The sequence below is a fragment of the Musca domestica genome, unplaced genomic scaffold (genome assembly GCF_030504385.1).
Source record: "Musca domestica strain aabys unplaced genomic scaffold, Musca_domestica.polishedcontigs.V.1.1 2, whole genome shotgun sequence".
NCBI lineage: Eukaryota > Metazoa > Arthropoda > Insecta > Diptera > Muscidae > Musca > Musca domestica.
In genome coordinates, this window is record NW_026712249.1 from 1789029 (window position 1) to 1807550 (window position 18522).

An 18522-nucleotide genomic window follows, 5' to 3' on the forward strand; every position below is an offset into this window, starting at 1 on the left:
GGGTGGTATACGAAAAATAAAACCTACCTTACCAGCATTTGGTCCTCGACGTAATAAGCCAACAATAAGTATTTGTACCAAAATTGATGCAATTTTGCCAACTCCTTCTATATTCTGGACACCTTGTACCGACGTATTTCGGTAACTAAATATGGAACAAGATGCAACATGATCTGCATTTTAGTCTTACCATAACTTTGTCACATTCACCACTTGTTTCAGGCGTCTAGATGTAATTCGGAATCACATGTCATTATTCTTTGACCACATCTTTGCTGGAATGTTTTATGTTTCAGTTAGTCGATCTTCTCATTACAAACATTGACAACCCAAGAAAGGGGTTTAGTAATTTTTGTGGAACAGATTAAGATAGTACGAAACCTTCTATGTTTTCATTGATATAAATAAAAAATAATTACATATACTTTGGTTACGTTATTTTTCTTTTAATTAATAAAATTTACACTTTCTAAAAATATTTATCGCATGATTTTCCTCCTAAATGTATTTGCATATATTACACATACAATTATAAGACACATACATTGCGTTCCATGCATATATTGTCCAATGAATTTCGAAATCAGTTAAGTGAAGCACAGATAGAACATACATTTTAAATTAAACATACAATTTAAAATAAGTACTGGCATTTTTTTCATTGAAATATTGTAATTGCGTATCAAGACATTATTTCTTTCATGTATTTGTTGGGCTTCGTCTAGGTATATACTTTAAAATATGTACATACTTGCATTTTTTAAGTTTAATTTTAAAATCTATGTAATTTATGTAAGTAATATATAAGTAAATAGGTAAAAATGTATAAATAGGTTTACTCTTATAAAAACTATACAATTTTTTGTGGGTAAATTGGTCTTTGTCAAGGAGTTGTGGAAGATATTTAACAATTTGATACTGAACTGAATAAAAATACTATTACGCTAACAAAGTACGCTTTATGAACTATGGCCTAATTTTTCCATCTTCAACAATTCAATATTCAGTAAGTATGTTGTTGTTTTACCACTTATTGAGTATTTATCAAGATTTTTGCAACACACCCTGAGCGAAAGTTATGCAATAAACGGAAAGCCAACTGAACCTCAACTCTGAAAAGACAATTCGAACATATTTTTTTAGAATCAAATGAGATGATTCAAAATACTTTGTGTGAAAGAACATGAATTGTGGCCGAAAAAATGTACGTGTTCGCACATTTAAACAGAGTGTGTGTTATGTCATGAAAATATTCTCATCACATCTTCTCTGGGGTGTTGAACATGGAGGCCCTTAAATCAATTAACATTTGAAAAACTAACGGGAATGTATAAAATTAATCCGCATCGAGTAATGCTTTCCAAGAAATAATTAATTAATCAATTAAGTATAAGCAGTAAGATGACAGCGACTGTGAGTAATGTATGTACATATGTGGACATGTACGTACACTAAACATGAGGTAATCAAAAATTGTGTCCAGTTTCCTACATTGAGTCCGTACGTTATGATAATTATTTAGAACATCGGTAATCGAATTGGGGGATTGTTGAAGTCTAAGTTGAAAGAAATACAGCCATTAATATCATCTCCAAATACAAATCTGTCTTAATAATTAATTTAATTCTTATTTTCTAATACACAACTCCAAATTAATCGCCATCTGGTGTTAAAAGTAGAGATAAGGTGATTTTGGCTATTCTTTTACTCTTTAATCCGTTTCAATTTTATAGAATGTTTTAAGGTGAGAGTTTGGTTTGATTCACTTACAATTATTAATATTTTGAACTATCACATACAAGTCAATAGTATTTAACTTATTATTATTGTTTTTATAAGTAAGTCGTCCATTAACTAATAAAAATACTGCAACAATTTGAAATAATATTGTGTGCAACATTCTCATGCAAGTTTGATTGTTATTCCGAGCTCACTAAATTTAAATCGGAGTCAATTTTCAAATCAATAGTTTTTGAATCTCCAGAAAACCGACTAAAATTTCGCACTTATGGAATTACAGGTTTAATGTTTCAAATGAAATTATTGTAAAATACACACATACATGTGTGTGAATCATTTGGCCGAAATGGAGACAATTTGGTCTTTGAGTTGTGTGTTGACGCTTGGCACACATACACACACACTAATATAAATTGTTCTAAAGTTACAACTAAATTTAGTTTTGAAATTATTAGGATCCTTAATATTACACCAGCACTCATACTATTGTTTGTTTTCTGTTGTTAGAGCGTCGGTGACGTCACCATTGGCGGCGTTTTGAACTTTCCTACGACGTGAATAGTCTATAACGTATTCTATGCACCAGGCAATGCCGCAGAGGAAAATGCATACACTTTGGGCATGAATGCAAATGGGATAGCTTTGAGTAACATCACGGATGAGACCTGCAAGTGTTAAGTAAATGTTAGTACTCGGCTCGATGTTGGCGATCCAATCAAGTTTCTTACCTATCAAAGGACCAAAACATATAACGAACACGGCTTTGCCCACCAAGTGCCAACCGAAGGCTGACGGCAGTTTCTCCAGAGAACAGTACTCAGAAACCGTCAGAGTAAAGTTACTGAGTGCTGAACCCCTAAAGAAGCCACAAATCGACAGCCAAACCATCAGTTGGGTCCAGTCCTTTTGTTCGGCCATAACTGCAAGAAAGCACAATAGGAAAATTTCAATTTATTTTTCAACCAAATTTTAAACTATTGATGTGGGTGGTACTTACTTGACCGCGTTATGGCAACGAATATAATGGACACCAGGAAAACGGTACGTTTTTTAATGTTGGTGCGATCGAAGATGGGCGGCAAAACGATACGGGCAGCAATATCTGTAATGGCGGTTATGGACAGACAAAAGGCCACATCCTTTTTGTCGTAACCCAAATCGGCGAAAAAGAAAGGTGTCACCATTTTGAAATTCATTTCGGCAACATAGAAAATCGATAGACCGAACAGGATGTTGAGGAACATTTTGTCCTTGAGCAAATCTACGTCCATCAGATCGGCGAATCTGACCCAAAATCCAGGCTTTTTCTCTTCTTCAGCAGCACTATCAGCAGCCTTTTCCATTTCCGTGGGTTTCATCTTTATGAAGGAGTCCCGATGACCGCTGGTGATGGTGCCTGTTGCAGTGCTGACCCTCTTCAGTTCGCGGTCATTCTGTTCGAATTCATCATCGCCCACATTCATGTGGACTTGCAAGATAGAACCGGTGAAGTCCATGTAGGATAGGTTTGATGTTACCGACTGTTTGCGATGCCTCAGTTGCATGCTTACGTCGTGATTGGACATGTAGGCACTTTCAGCCGACTGGACGCCGGCCAAAGACATGATTCGTGGGAAGGTAGGTCTTTTCGGTAGACCCATGCGCGAACCATTCATTGTATTCATGGCTATTTCCGAATAGTTTTTACGCATCGAATTCTGTAGTTGGTTATGTTTGTGGAAGAGTAGAGTATTCATTTCGGGCAATGCATCCTCCTCCGTTCCATCCTCATGAATAACTTTGAACTCTGGTATTGGAGCAATGACCATCATTTCCTCGTCCACTTTCTCCTCCTTCATATGCCATTTGGCTGGTTGCAACAGCACTGAACCCACTGTGGCATTTAAAGCAACACCAGCCAAAAGCAGGACAGCCCCTCTAAATCCAAATGCCTCAAGCAGGATACGAACTAATTGAGGCATGATCAGCATACCCATTGCAGTGCCAGCCATGGATAGGCCCACAGCTTGTCCACGTTTATGTTTAAAGTAGTGATTGAGGGCAACAAAGGCAGCTGACGTCGCCAAACCCACACCAATACCATTGAGGACTCCATATGTACTAATGATGTGGGCCATGCTGGATGCAGGGCTGGTACACGCCAAACCCAAGGCACATAAAATTGATCCAGCTATGGCCACCTTCCGGTATGAGAATTCCTTTAGCAAAGGCCCCACAAACAGGCCGGAAAAGTTCATGCACACATCAAGTGTACTGATGATGACAGCAGCTCCAGTGGTGCCCACATCGAGATCGCGCAATAAATCACCAAAGAGTAATCCAAATGACGGTTCTATAGACCGCGTGGCCAACTGCAAAGACAGAAACAAAAGAAGTTTTTTTGTTTAACATATCTAATCGAAACAATTTAATGGGTTTGGGTATTTATTGAGGCTCCCCCCAGTAACTTATTATTTTCAAATCGAATTATATTGCAAGCTTTGCCATAAAATAATCATTTCGAGACCGATACCGTCCGTCCTTATTGCCATTATAAAGTGTTTCGGGGCAAAAAAAAAAAAAAAAAACAGAAAATAAAGATTTTATTGCAACCATCGATAGGATTGCGATCGGATTGAATAACTTTGATTGCTACAGAAAATTTCAAATCAGTAATTGCAATGACGATAGAAAAGAAAAAACTTATCGTGTTATCCAATTTATGGAGCTGTAAGTATCGATATCAATATGTGTATGCTGTGGTATAAATCAAATCGATATTATGGGTCATATTATAAGATATATAACTACACTAGCCTTGTTCCTTTAGGTGCAAGAATAACTTATAGGTATCATCCTTTAAAGCCAAAATTGGACTAATTTAACTAAAGAGGCTACGACGTTAATCAGTTTTTTTCTAATCTTACAATTATATCCCATTTTCAATTAATTAATATTTAAATAAAGATCAATTTCAAATTAACAACTCAAAAGGCCCAATCCATTGTTGAGAATTGAATCAAATATTGTACTTTAGCATAAAACACTTTGTCCAATATTATTAACATAATCTTAATAGGCTTTGATATCAATATGTTTGTTGTCAAATATGTATTCTCAGTTTTTTCAGTTCAATAAACGAATTCAATTATAACAGGTTATGGGCCTTAGTCACGTTTGAAAAAAATATTCGGCAAAACAAAATAGATACATTTTTTAATATTGAAAACTAGTGACGTTTGTGAAAAAAAAATTAAAATGGCTGGTAATAACATAGCTTTTCCGCTAGAAAGATTGCGTGGACGCGAAAACTTTGATGTTTGGAAGAGGCAAGCGCAATCATATCTGGTCATTAAAGGGTGCTGGAAGGCATGTGTTGATAATACCGCTGATGCTGAATTGAATGCGAGAGCTTTAGCCGAGATAACATTGATGATTGAACCAGACAATTACGGCCACATTGCAACTTCAACTACCGCGAAAAATGCCTGGAGTGCATTGATGAATGCGTACGAAGATACGGGCCTTACCAGAAAAGTTGAATTGCTGAAGCAATTTGTGAACATCAAGCTACAGAACTATGGATCCATTCAGGAATACGTCAATGACATCGTTATAGTGGCTATTAAAGTGAAAAATGCTGGCTTAAACATTGACGATGAGTTGACTGCATCTCTAATGTTAGCTGGATTAACGGATGACTTTAAACCGCTTGTGATGGCCGTGGAAAATACCAAGGAGAAATTGACGGTGGATAAGGTGAAGAATGTTCTACTTCAAGATGCGAAATTCGATCGAGCTCCAGAAAAAGAATCGGCGTTACAATCTAAAGGTATCAAGAAAGGTAAGAAGCAAATCAAATGCTACAATTGCAGTGGACTTGGACACATCTCAAGAAATTGTCCCAGCAAATTGAAGCCAAATGACAATGGAGCTACAAGGAAGCATGAAAAGAAGTCGGATGTTTTATTTGCTACAACTACCGATGTGAGCGCGTGTGCAAAAGCTACGGAATCCACTTCAAGTTCAGATTGTTTAAATGCCTGGTACGTTGATAGTGGAGCAAGCAACCACATGACGAATGAGAAGAACCACATGTACAACATCCGTGATGTTTTTAATAAAAAGGTGATTATTGCGAATAAGCATGAACTCGTAGTGGACTCCATTGGATATGTTGATATTGAAGTTGGCTCTGGAAAAAATAAGAGATGTGTTACAATCAAAGACGTGGAGTATGTTCCAGATTTGTGTACCAACTTACTCTCCGTTCGACAAATGGCTAAGAATGGAAAAAGGGTGACTTTTGAAGGTGAAAAATGCCGCATTTCTGATAAAAATGGACGTGTTATAGCAACGGCAACTGCGCAGAATCAATTGTACCGGTTAGAATGCAATTCGAAAGAGGAAAAGGGTAAAGCTTTTACCATGGCCAATGATTTCAATTTGTGGCACCGAAGGATGGGGCATATCTGTAATGCGAAACTGGGTGATGTCAAGAGCGCAAATGTTGGCATAAATTTTGGCAAAGAATGTTCTGAACCATGTGTTGTCTGCGTGAAGGGAAAGCAAACCCGAAAAGTGAGTAGAGAAGTCGGTACTCAAGCCAAAGAGCTATTGGAAATTATTCATTCGGATGTTGTTGGTCCACTAAAAGAAAGTTCGTTCTCGGGAGCTCGTTTTTTGTTGACATTTGTGGATGACTACTCAAGAAAACTGTTTGTCTATCCAATCAAGAAAAAGTCTGAGGTATTTCCGAAATTTTTAGAATTCAAGGCTTTAGTGGAAAACCAGTGTTCTAAAAAAATCAAGATTCTACGATCGGATAATGGGGGTGAGTACACCGGCAAACATTTTTCTGAATTCTTGAAAAAAAGTGGAATAATACATCAAAAAACATGTCCATATACACCCGAGCAAAATGGTGTAGCCGAGCGAATAAATAGGACGATTATAGAAAGGGTAAGATGTATGCTTATCGACAGTGGATTAGATCAACGTTTTTGGGCAGAAGCTGCTTCTACCGCATCGTACTTGATAAATAGAGTGCCATGCCGAGGAAATGAAGGATGTCCCGAAGAACTATGGTCGGGTCGAAAACCAAATTTGAAGCATCTTAGAGTCTTCGGATGTCCAGCTTTGGTCCATGTACCAAAACAACGAAGATCTAAAATTGATCCAAAGTCATTAGAATGTATCATGGTTGGATACAGCACGGAAAGTAAAGCGTATCGATTATTTGATCCAAGTGATCAAAAAATAATTGTTAGCCGTGACGTGGTATTTCTTGAAAATGTTCACTCAAACATTGAAACGCCATCTTCTAATCTGTACAATCCTTTGCTAATTCAATCTCCAGATGAAGAAATGGATAATGTTTTGAACCAAACAGTGAATAATGTATCAACGAATATGGAGTCAACCGAATTGGATGGCAATAATGTAATTCAAAATGAGCCTCGTAGTGATTCTGAAACTGATAGTGAGTTTTTGGATTCAGAATGTTTTGATAACAATGGCTATGTGGACCCAAATGATGAAGAATGGGAACCAAATCAATGTAATTCACGACCAATACCAACGTCTGAAAATATTAGAAGATCAGAAAGGATAGCAAACCGTAATCAACGATCAACGGCATTTTCTGCAATAGAATATGTTTCTTCAGACCCCCAGACTATAAAACAGGCAATGTCGTCTGAAGATTCTGAACATTGGAAAAAAGCCATGCAAGATGAAATGAATTCTTTGAAAGTCAATAATACTTGGACTTTGGTTCAACTTCCTGAAGGACGCAAAGCTCTGAAGTCAAAATGGGTGTTCAAGACCAAGCAAGATTCCAATGGAAACACGTTGCGATGGAAAGCAAGACTAGTCGCAAAGGGATTTACACAGACTGAAGGTATCGATTATATGGAAACATTCTCTCCAGTTGTTCGGTATGAATCAATAAGGTATTTAGCAGCATTGGCAGCAAAATATGACATGAAGATTCATCAGATGGATGCCGTTAGCGCTTATTTAAACGGGATTTTAAAAGAAACCATATATATGGAACAACCCGAAGGTTTCCGTGATGCTTCTAATAAAGTCTGTAAGCTTAACAGATCCATATACGGCTTGAAACAATCTGGGAGAGTATGGAATGAAACCATAAACAAGGAACTTATCGATATGGGTTTTGTACAAGGAGAAGTGGATCAATGCGTATATTCAAAGGTGACAGATGAAAAGAAGATTTATATTGCAATATACGTAGATGATGTAATTATATTCTCCAATGACGAAAACGAAATAAATTCTGTCAAGAATACACTTTCAAGAACATTTAAAATGAAAGACATGGGGGAAGTGTCTAATGTTCTTGGTATGACAATATCCCGAACTGAAGATGGAATCAAAATTGATCAGTCTAAGTACATATCAGATGTATTGACACGTTTCGGAATGAATGACTGTAACCCTTCCTCAACTCCAATGGACTATAATAAGAAGTTATACGAAAGTATGTCCCCTAAAACCGAAGTTGAAAAGGAAAAAATGTCGAAAACACCGTATATGGAAGCTATTGGGTGCTTGTTGTACGCTGCTCAGGTTTCGCGCCCTGATATATACTATGCTGTGAATATCCTGAGCCGATTCGGAATAAATCCTGGTAGAGCGCATTGGGAAGCTGTAAAAAGAATAATGCGTTATCTCAAAGGAACTATAGAACAAGGGCTCATCTATAAGAAAAATTTAGAAGAAGATATTACCGGCTATTGCGATGCAGATTGGGCTGGAAGTTTGGACGACCGCCATTCGACAACTGGTTATGTCTTTATTTTTCAATCAGCAGCAATATCCTGGTCCACAAAAAGACAAAAAACGGTGGCACTATCTTCAACGGAAGCTGAGTTCATGGCAATAACTGCAGCTATACAGGAGTCTGTTTGGTTGAAACGACTAGAAAAAGAACTCAATCCCAACAACAATGTCAACATGGTTTTGTATTGTGATAACAAAGGAGCTATACAAGTGGCTACAAATAACAAGTATTCGTCAAGGACAAAGCATGTGGATATTAAAGCCAAATTTATCAAACAGAAAATTGACAACAATGAAATATCTTTGAAGTATCTTTCAACAAAAGAAATGGTTGCTGACGTTTTTACCAAGGCAGTAACTCCACAGAAGTTGGAATATTTTAAAGGAGTTTTTGGCATTGCTTAGTTTCCAACTTGTATTGTTTTGTAATTATAATGTAAGAAATATTTAATTCAGGTAGAGTGTTGAGAATTGAATCAAATATTGTACTTTAGCATAAAACACTTTGTCCAATATTATTAACATAATCTTAATAGGCTTTGATATCAATATGTTTGTTGTCAAATATGTATTCTCAGTTTTTTCAGTTCAATAAACGAATTCAATTATAACATCCATTATCGACTAATGACACTCTTCGAGTACTTCGTGGATTTGTTATAATTTATCAAACTATGAAAAATAAAATATGGCTCATTTTGCATTTACTTATCTCCCTGCCATCGCGTTGTGGGGCTATGTCATCGACCGATGACGTCACAATGACCATTCCTTTGGCGAGTCGAGAAATTCCTGTACTGACTATTGGGTTTTCACGAAAAATGTTTATTCACACACACACACACATACACCCACCACAGACACATCCATACACCCATACATACTTGGAATTACACCAATCAACCAACCAGACATGAGTAAACACTTCACCTCCACGGCACAGTGTGAACATATTTGACAATTCTTATCATGAATGTTGTGATAAGTAGGAGCCCACATACCGACAGATTGCCATAGATGACGCTTGTATGTACGTACGAATGTTTGCAGATAGAATACACACAATCGAGGTAGCGAAAATATTGAAAATATTGCTCAGGCACTGTAAACAACTTTCGACTGGCCTTAATTTATAATCGTGTCATAAATTTTGACAAACACGCCCATTGCGCAATCAAAGGTTAAACTTTGCCAAACAAGACAGCCACGACTACAGTCAGTCAGCCAGCAAGCCAATTCGATTGACAATTTTAATGTTTTTGAATGTCTCTTCAAAGCAAAAAATTAAAAATGGATCGTTTTCGATCGATATTGCAAGAAAGCGGATTGATTGATGAGTTATTGTTTTTTTTTCTTTTTTGTATAAAAATGGCAGTTACCACTTCAAGTGGCTGGCCGTTCCACCATTAATTTAGCAAAACGTTATAACTGACTGTTCGCAATTTGAGTTATTTTATGCAAGTATGTATATGTCGAACATGGATGGACATTTGACAGAGACCTAATTTTACAAGACGGTGGACACCTTTCATAGTAGATATATAAAATGGAAATGAGGAAAAGTTAAATAGAATCAATAAAGGCGGTTTTGCCGACAGCTGTATATCCTCAGTATATCCTTATTAAAACATATGTTTTGTCTTATTTTATGAATACGCAAACTGTTGACCCTTTATAGAGTAGGTCCTGAAAGATTGGGTCAATGTTTTCCATTTGGTAACTGACCTAAGTCTGATATTTCGCACCAGATCTTATGCTGATAGAAATATTGCAATGTGTGAAATTTGAAGGCAATTGGAGTCTTATTTCATATTTTATGAGAGCTATGATTACTCAAACTGTTGACCCTTTGTGAGGGAGGTACTGGGTTTAAGTGATTCATTTTCGCACCTGACCTAGCACAGACACACATCAGAATTTGGGAAATTTGAACAAAATCGGATGATTCTATCTTGTTCTATAAGATAAATTATTTTCTGTAAAATTGTTGACCTTTTGTGGGGGGAGGTACCAGAAGAAGTGGGCCAATATTGCTCATCTTCGAACTCGATCTCAGTTTGATAATAATATTACGATTTACCAAATTTGGATCAAATCCCACCAGGCAGCCAGCCCGATAGACAGACGGACGGACACCCTTCGATCGACTCCAAATGTCCTTAAAGGGATTTGGTCCAAAGGGACCTAAATTCGAAATTCGTTATTTTGATGGGACACGGACTAATTTCGAAAACCCTTATTTCGAAGAGGCACGTTTTGGCTTATCAAATGATATATACCCTATGTAGTCATACGGCTGAGGGTTTGATAAAAAAGCTTCCTGATGTGTGATTAGCAGTTACCGCATGCCGAAATCGCTCTCCATATTACGCTTCGGATTTTAAGTATCGCATATTTTATTGTCTTATTATTATAAAATGTTTTTATATTTAATTCGATCCGTCAAAGCAGAGAAATGTTTATTTATTACAAGACTGCCGCACAGCAACACATTTCATTTCTAGAAATAGCGTTTGGTTTTTTTCTCTCGATGCATCAACGCTTTTTCTCATTGTTTTCCATTTATATCAAGCGATCTGAAGCCTACAGTATCCAAGTGAAATTATGAATTTCACAAAATAAAATATTAAATGTGTCATTTTCTTTCGCAACTAACGTGTGTCAATTGTTTGACACTTTATAGGTGTTTTCAGATTTGTGCCGATTGTTGCCTTTCAGGTTGCCTTTTCGATAAGGTTTATTGTTTCAATTCATTTAAAGTTTGCATGAAATGTAAACATTTTCCACACACAATGTGTGTATATAAATAAATATATCATTTTCAGAATAAATAATAATCGGAAAATATTTACCCGTTTGGAAAACAACAATTGACAATTCATGTGACAAATGAACGCAAACCGTTAACAGCAAAGTCCAATAAACAAATCTCAAGTCCGAATTCGTATTCGCTTTCTGCTCTGTTGCTAAGCGAAAAATGTCAACGAAATCTGTATTTTTATTCTACATGGAGATAAAACTGGTATTTATCGTTGGCAGAGCACGATGTAGTTAATTTGTTATTACAACAAAGATACCAACATAAACAAGTAAAAAAGCTGCTAAGTTCGGCCGTGCCGAACTTTTAACACTCTCCACCATTTGAAAGGAACTTGAAATTTTTCAAAAACAAAAAAAAAAAACGTCCGGAAAGTACCACTTAAATGAAAACTGTTATATTGAGACTATACGAAGACGTGGACCTGCTTACGAAATTTGTTGTCATAGGCTGTAGCACCTATTACGAACTTCAAATACGAAATTTGAAACAATTCCGGTAAATAATGTCGCTGAAATCATGAAAAAATCGAATATCGGAAGGTACCGTTATATGGGGAACATACGAAAAAATAGACCGACTTGGCCCATTTAACCTGCCTACTGGTAAACAATGCATGAATGCAAAATTTTAGGCTTCTATTTCAATTCGTTGGAAAGATAACGTGATTACAACAGACGGACAGACGTCGCTAGATTGTCTTAGAATTTTGCGCTGATCCAGAATATATATACTTTGAAGGGTCTATTATAAATATTTCGAGGAGTTACAAACGGAATGACGAAGTTAATATACCCACCATATAATGGCGGAGGGTATAAAAATAAAACAAATTCTTATACTAATTTTTTAGTTGCCAAAAATAACTATTTATTTTGGGCGATATTCCCGTGTGAAAATAACGTAGTTTGATTTGTATGTAACTATCAGTGCAAAAAATAGGTTAGGAAACCCTTGATTTGGATTTTGCTGGTTACCAACCGATTTGAAGTATTTTATTTTTGTGACATTTAAAGTTAATGGTAGATGAAATCTTGTTGAACATATTTGGTTCGGTTTCAACACAGTGTAGAAGTTTGATAAGATTAATAAATTTAAAGGACGTTCGAACTTGTTTGTGTAAATATACAATTGGGGGTGTTAAAAGGTTCGTTCGATCTGTACACGCTTATCCTCGATCAATCAAACAAGAATTATATAAACATAACATTTTTATTTGCTTAAAAATCATTTTTATTTTATACCGTTCATTCTTTTATGGCTATAATTAGCCCCCTCCCTCCCCAAAAAAAAACATAACATCTGCTTTTGTTGTATATTTGGCACAAAGAAAGCAAAAAAAAAAAAAACACAACCCTTCTTAAAGTTATCGCCGGTTAATTGAAGCCATTGCATGATCAACCATTTATAGGCGTTAATTGATTGTTTGATTATCGCAATCTGGTAGTGTGACGGGATGTTTGTTTTGTGCAATCATTTAAATGGGCGAATAAATTAGTTTCCATTAGGACCGATAAATATGCCAAATTGTTACCTTTGCACGCATTTCGTTGTTATGTGCGAAGATCTGCTTTCACGCGTTCCCTACAGGCAGTGGAACCCGCAAAAAATAAAATTACAAAAAAAAAAACGTTCTCCAGAACAACGTACAGAGGCTTGAAATCACAAAGTGAAGTGTAATAATTTCTTTTTCTTTCTCATCAAATGTTATAATTTTAAAATTGAAGCATCAAATACAGATAGCTATTAATGTTTTAGAATAAAAAAGTCTTAAAAACAGTGCTGGAAAAACATTTTAAAAATCAACGCAAAATATGTCCATATTTTCGGCATATATGGAGTAGAAAAAAATATTATATAAGGAAGGTCCTAAAATTTTTATTTTTTATTTTAGTATGGAATGTCATCTTACATAATCAACAAAAAACTCGTGCCATTTTTGGCCGATTTGTTTTATTTAAACAATGGTGAAAATAGTAATAGTAAGTATCTCTTTAGTTTTTATCTAATTGTTAATGGGCAATCTTAACTATATAAAAAGAATCCAGTCTCTTTAAAAATCAATTTGAATTTTGACTGATGATTTTTAAAAATAGTTTTATACCCTCCACCACAGTATGGAGAGTATATTAAGTTTGTCATTCCGTTTGTATCACCTCGAAATATACATTTTAGACCCCACAAAGTATATATATTCTTAATCAGCATAAAATTTTACGTCGATTTAGCGATGTCCGTCCGTCTGCCCGTCTATCCGTCTGCGGAAATCACTCTAGCTTCCGAAAGAAATAAAGTAGGTTGATAAAATTTTACTCAGCTGTGCATTATGTCTGTAGGACTTTTGGTGTTTGGTCGTGTGGGTCTACGTTTTGGTATAGCCCCCATATAATGGTACCTCCCTGTATACGGTATTTTGGTGAGTTAAGCAACATTATTCACCGGAATTGTTTGAAATTTCATTAAAATATGTAGTCTTTTTGTCTTCTGATTTAAAAAGTGGTTTCAAAGGATAAATTAATTTTCCTGGCTCAAGACAAATTTTGTTATTTTTTGCATACCTTAAGGAAAATTAGAAAAAAATGAGTTTGCGGATCCAAATCCATTAGGCCCTGCAGGGACCAAGGTTATATGTGTTTTTTCTATAGGTAATTTTTGAAGTTTTTATCCACTGAGAAACAAAATAACGAATAATAAAAATTTGTAAAAACTCTGTCTGACACCCTAAAAATACATAAAATTTGCAGGGAAGATTGTCAAAATACCTAAAATTTGGCTAAATATGTTCATTACATAATGGTGGATTTATCTGCACAGAAATATTTCAGGGAGAGTTTTTGTCAGCTTAGAACTCAAAATGTCGAGTTACTCATGATTGGGTTTGAAATTGTGGAGAAACTTTAAAAATACCGTACAGCAATATGGGGCCTACACCAAATACTGGAGAAATCTTGAAAAGTTTTAGCTTGAAGAGATTAAACCTACTCAGAACTCTAAATGTCAAGTCACACATGATTTGGTTTAAATTTGTGGTAAAACATTTAAAATACCGAAAATCAGAAAGTAAAGCTTACCAAAACGGGGACTGATACGTCCAATTTTTTAAACCAAACATACTACGGGCAATATAAATGTCTGAGCAAAATTTCAAAGCAATATAATCCTTCCCTTAATTAATCTCCGTTTTTTATAGATCTCACCCCACTGTGCAACGTAAGAAGTAAATATCGCAGCAAGTTGGACCCTTTGCCGAAATTGTTACCAATGGCTGCTTTAATCAAATGAAAAAATATGTTAATTTTAACATTCTAACGTATCGTGTGTGAAGTAAACAAACAGTTCATTGTCTATTTATTTACTTGTTTGGAATTATGTTTGAAACACACAAATATAAAAAAAACACGTCTAGAATAATAATCAATATTTACTACATGATTTTCACACCACTCACTCATACTCATATGTATGTGCATATACATGTTTGCACATGTTGATTAGTATGTATGCAAGCAGCATACACATGTGAGCTATAGACAGTGCATTCAGCATAGAAAAAAGACCAGCTCATTTATATGGCAGCCAAAGAGTCTACAGATATTGTTCACTTTAACAAATGACCTTTAGTATGGGTGTCACATGACTTTTCGATTTTCTATAACTTGCGGTAGGTTTTATATACGTTTTGTATAAAGCGACTGATTGTGATCAATGACAATGACCAATTGCAAGATTTTTAATGTTATGTTCCATTTTCTTTATTTTTTGGATCTCCTATTTCTTGTCTTAACCACTGTGACAGCGACATATGCCGTTATTTAATTCAGCAGTGCCAATGGAAAATTAAAATGCAAACAAATCGAATGTTGTAAAATATAGATTTAGTGCTAATTTGGAATTTAATATTATTTCTTTCTTTACAAACAGGGGGTCAGAGAGCGAGAGAGAGAGAGAGGGAGGTAGGCCGACATCAAAGCGTCAGCCGGAGACACTGAGCGAGACGGCAAATGAAACCGCTAGCCTAATTGAATTTATTTAAATAATTAACATATTGTAAACAAAGCTCCGACGCTAGGCAGAGAGCAAAACACTGATGCTAATTAAGTGGGCGAATGTATCTGGTACCGGAGAAAAACTTGCAAAAAAAAAAAAAAAAATAAGAAAAAAAAAAATAAAAAACAACATGATGAGTCTAATTATAGTAGTAATGGCAAAATTCACAACACAGGTATATTTAACAATAAATAGTTATGATTTTGATTGATTGATTATTTACTTTTAAGATTGTCTGATAGTGATGATTTGAAAACGTGATTTATGGAGCTAGATCATTATTATAATCTAATAATGACAAATAATGTTTTACGAACAAACTAAAATACAGTTAAAGTGAATTTAAAGGGGCGCACTTGAATATGAATTAATCCTGCGAAGAGTAATGATAAAATATTAAAATTTCAAAAGTTATGAATTTAAATTTGAAAAAAAAAAAAAAAAAAAAAAAAAAAAAAAAAAAAAAAAAAAAAAAAATATACACTGTGAGATAAAAAAAACTGCAATAAAATCACCAAAATAATGGTCACCTTTGGCACGAATTATGGCCTTCAAACGGCCAATGAAACCTTCGCAGGCTGTCCGAATGTTGCTCTGTGGTATTTTGGCCCATTCCCGAAGCGAAGCGCTTGCTTGAGGTGATCGACACTTTGGTATTTTTTAGTGCCAACCTTGCTTTCCAAATTACTCCAGACGCTGGAAATGAGGCGAGGAACTTCATTTTGTAACCTTTCCTGGGTTGCGCGTGCTGAGTGCGATGGCGCTGAGTCCTGTTGAAATGTCCAAGGTCTGCGGCAAAATGCTTTAGTACACCCTCCAGAATATTTTCGCGATAATATTCGTCATTTATTCTCATGCCACGGTCGATTAATACGAGCAGTTATGACGGCTCACACCATCATCAAGGCCGGTGCTTGAGTTCTGGTGGTCAACCGAAGGTGCACATTTTCAGCTGACCTCTTTGGCAAGTAAACACGATCATTTTGTTTGTTTACGAACTGCTGGACAACGAATGTTTTCTCATCATGTGTACACTTGTAAACAATATAATGAGCTGTCACTGGAATAAATTTAACAGCTGTCGGACGAGTGGCTTGGAGATGACAGCAGTCTGAAGTTGGTCGCAGTTTTTTCATCTCACTCTGTACAACCATTATCTCTAAAATACACTCAGCTATAATTTCAGTTTTTCCTCCCCTCAACCCACACATACAGATGTTTTGCAACCCTTTACAAAAAAACCATTTCTCTATCCTTAACATTTTAAAGATTTCTGGGAAATTTTAAAAAATTCTAATAATACAACGCAAATGTGACCGAGTATAAGTAGTACCTAGATTAGGTTTGACATTTTTAATAGCTTCCCATTCATATTTGATTGCTTTCTCTTTTTTCTGGCCTCTCCATTAAAATGGGAAAGGAACAAAACGATATCCGATTATATTCCAAGTCATTTAAATAAAAATAAGAATTTTTAATATTACTTAATTCAAATTGCATTATTATTAAATTTTAATAGAATTTCAATATATGAGCCTGATAATATTTCATAGGTTGAAAATAGATAACTTCATCAGAAGATTATAATTTATTTGTAGATGTAATCCTCCCAAACAAAGAAATAGATAGGAAATATTTGCGGTCATAAATCAATGTTGCCTTTTTATTTTGTCACATATTCCACTGGCGTTTGCTATCTGAAAATGTCTTGGATATAAAATTTTCTAGCAAAATCTATATCAATATGTTTTTGAAATTAATTTTATTACCCTATCAATTAAAACATTTCCTCCATTTTGCCCACAACAAAGTGAAGTTCTGAGAGAAAAAAGAGAAACACTGCATACGTTGTATATAAGAGTGTAACGAGGTTCGGTTACCTAGATATTGAAAAAAATTCTATATTTCTTTCATTGTGCGAATCAACAAAAAATACTGAGTTTCACACAATTTTAGACTTTTTGTGTTACACCCTATTGCACAGGGACATGTTGATTACTTTGTGAATACATTGTCCGCCAGCCCATTGTGGGAAAGTTACGATTATTATTTTTAATTAATTTCGATTAAAATGCGCTCATTTATAATGGAACATGTGTATCCATTTGAATGGTGACTGTCACTCTGTTGTCCATAGTGTCAATTGGATTCAGTTGTGAGACACGTGATCATCAAAACATATAAATTATGAATAATGTTGCTGAAAGTTTTTATTTTTTTTAATAAAAAATGGAGGACTAAATGGAAATATTTTTTCAAGTAAAATTCCATCGTTTGTCCAAATTCTACCCCACATACCAAGAAAATATAACGAAAGTGTTGACGAATCTAAAGCCACGACTAGTTTTAGCTTTCACACTATGATCGAAAGTAGTTGCCTTGTGGAAAAAGTAGCTATGAAAAATGATGGGAAACCTAAATAGGTGTAATTTATTTTCACTCATACATATTACTCATGATTCTACACATTTTTATTACCGCCACGAAAGGTTGGACACTTTTTCCATGCACAAATTAATTATGTCCATTAAAATATTCCACCATTACCAGGTTTTGCTCATAACTGCAATTAGCTTCAACATTTAGAACTTCTTAGCGTGCAGCCGGCAGAGACCAGCAATATTGTGTAACAGATCTTAAATGAATACAAATCATCAAAAATTTTCTTCTCCAATTGTTGTAATACACATACGTATGCATGTACATGTGTGTATGTGCAGCTACATAGACGGCAGTATGCAGATAAAATGGTCTCGTGACTCCAATTGCAACATCCAGTAAACGAGTTGTTGAACTCTTGCTGTATACACATGTAGTACATATGTATGTACATATGTACTTCATTCGATAAATCAAACAATGGAAAAGTGACTTCTACCCGAGATATGGTGGTGCATACTCCGAACGATAAGGGCAATGAAATGAAATGAAAATGGGAACATGGAGCACCACCTCTTAAATGCTGAACTTCTAATCATTACCCCACAACCGTTCAATTGTTGCTAAACAAAACACTTACGAAGACCACAAATGCAACAGTCCGTGTTCGATATTCCATCTTATCGGAATGGAAAGAATGGAAATAAAAACAAAATCATTTCGGCCAAAGAGAGGCGAGACAGAGAGGAGCT

General features: G+C 35.4%; 1 protein-coding gene across 1 annotated transcript in view; it reads right to left on the reverse strand.

Moving 5' to 3' along the window:
- Window positions 1-422: 422 nt before the first annotated feature.
- The window catches only part of LOC131802140 (uncharacterized), a 29849-nt gene continuing 11749 nt past the window's right edge, over window positions 423-18522 (reverse strand). Inside the window, exons 2-4 of the mRNA XM_059121600.1 lie at window positions 2738-4091; window positions 2469-2660; window positions 423-2405 (exon numbers count right to left, since the gene is read on the reverse strand). Of these exons, the coding sequence (XP_058977583.1) occupies window positions 2224-2405; window positions 2469-2660; window positions 2738-4091 (1728 nt within the window). The 3' untranslated portion in view covers window positions 423-2223. The remainder of the gene's footprint in view (window positions 2406-2468; window positions 2661-2737; window positions 4092-18522) is intronic.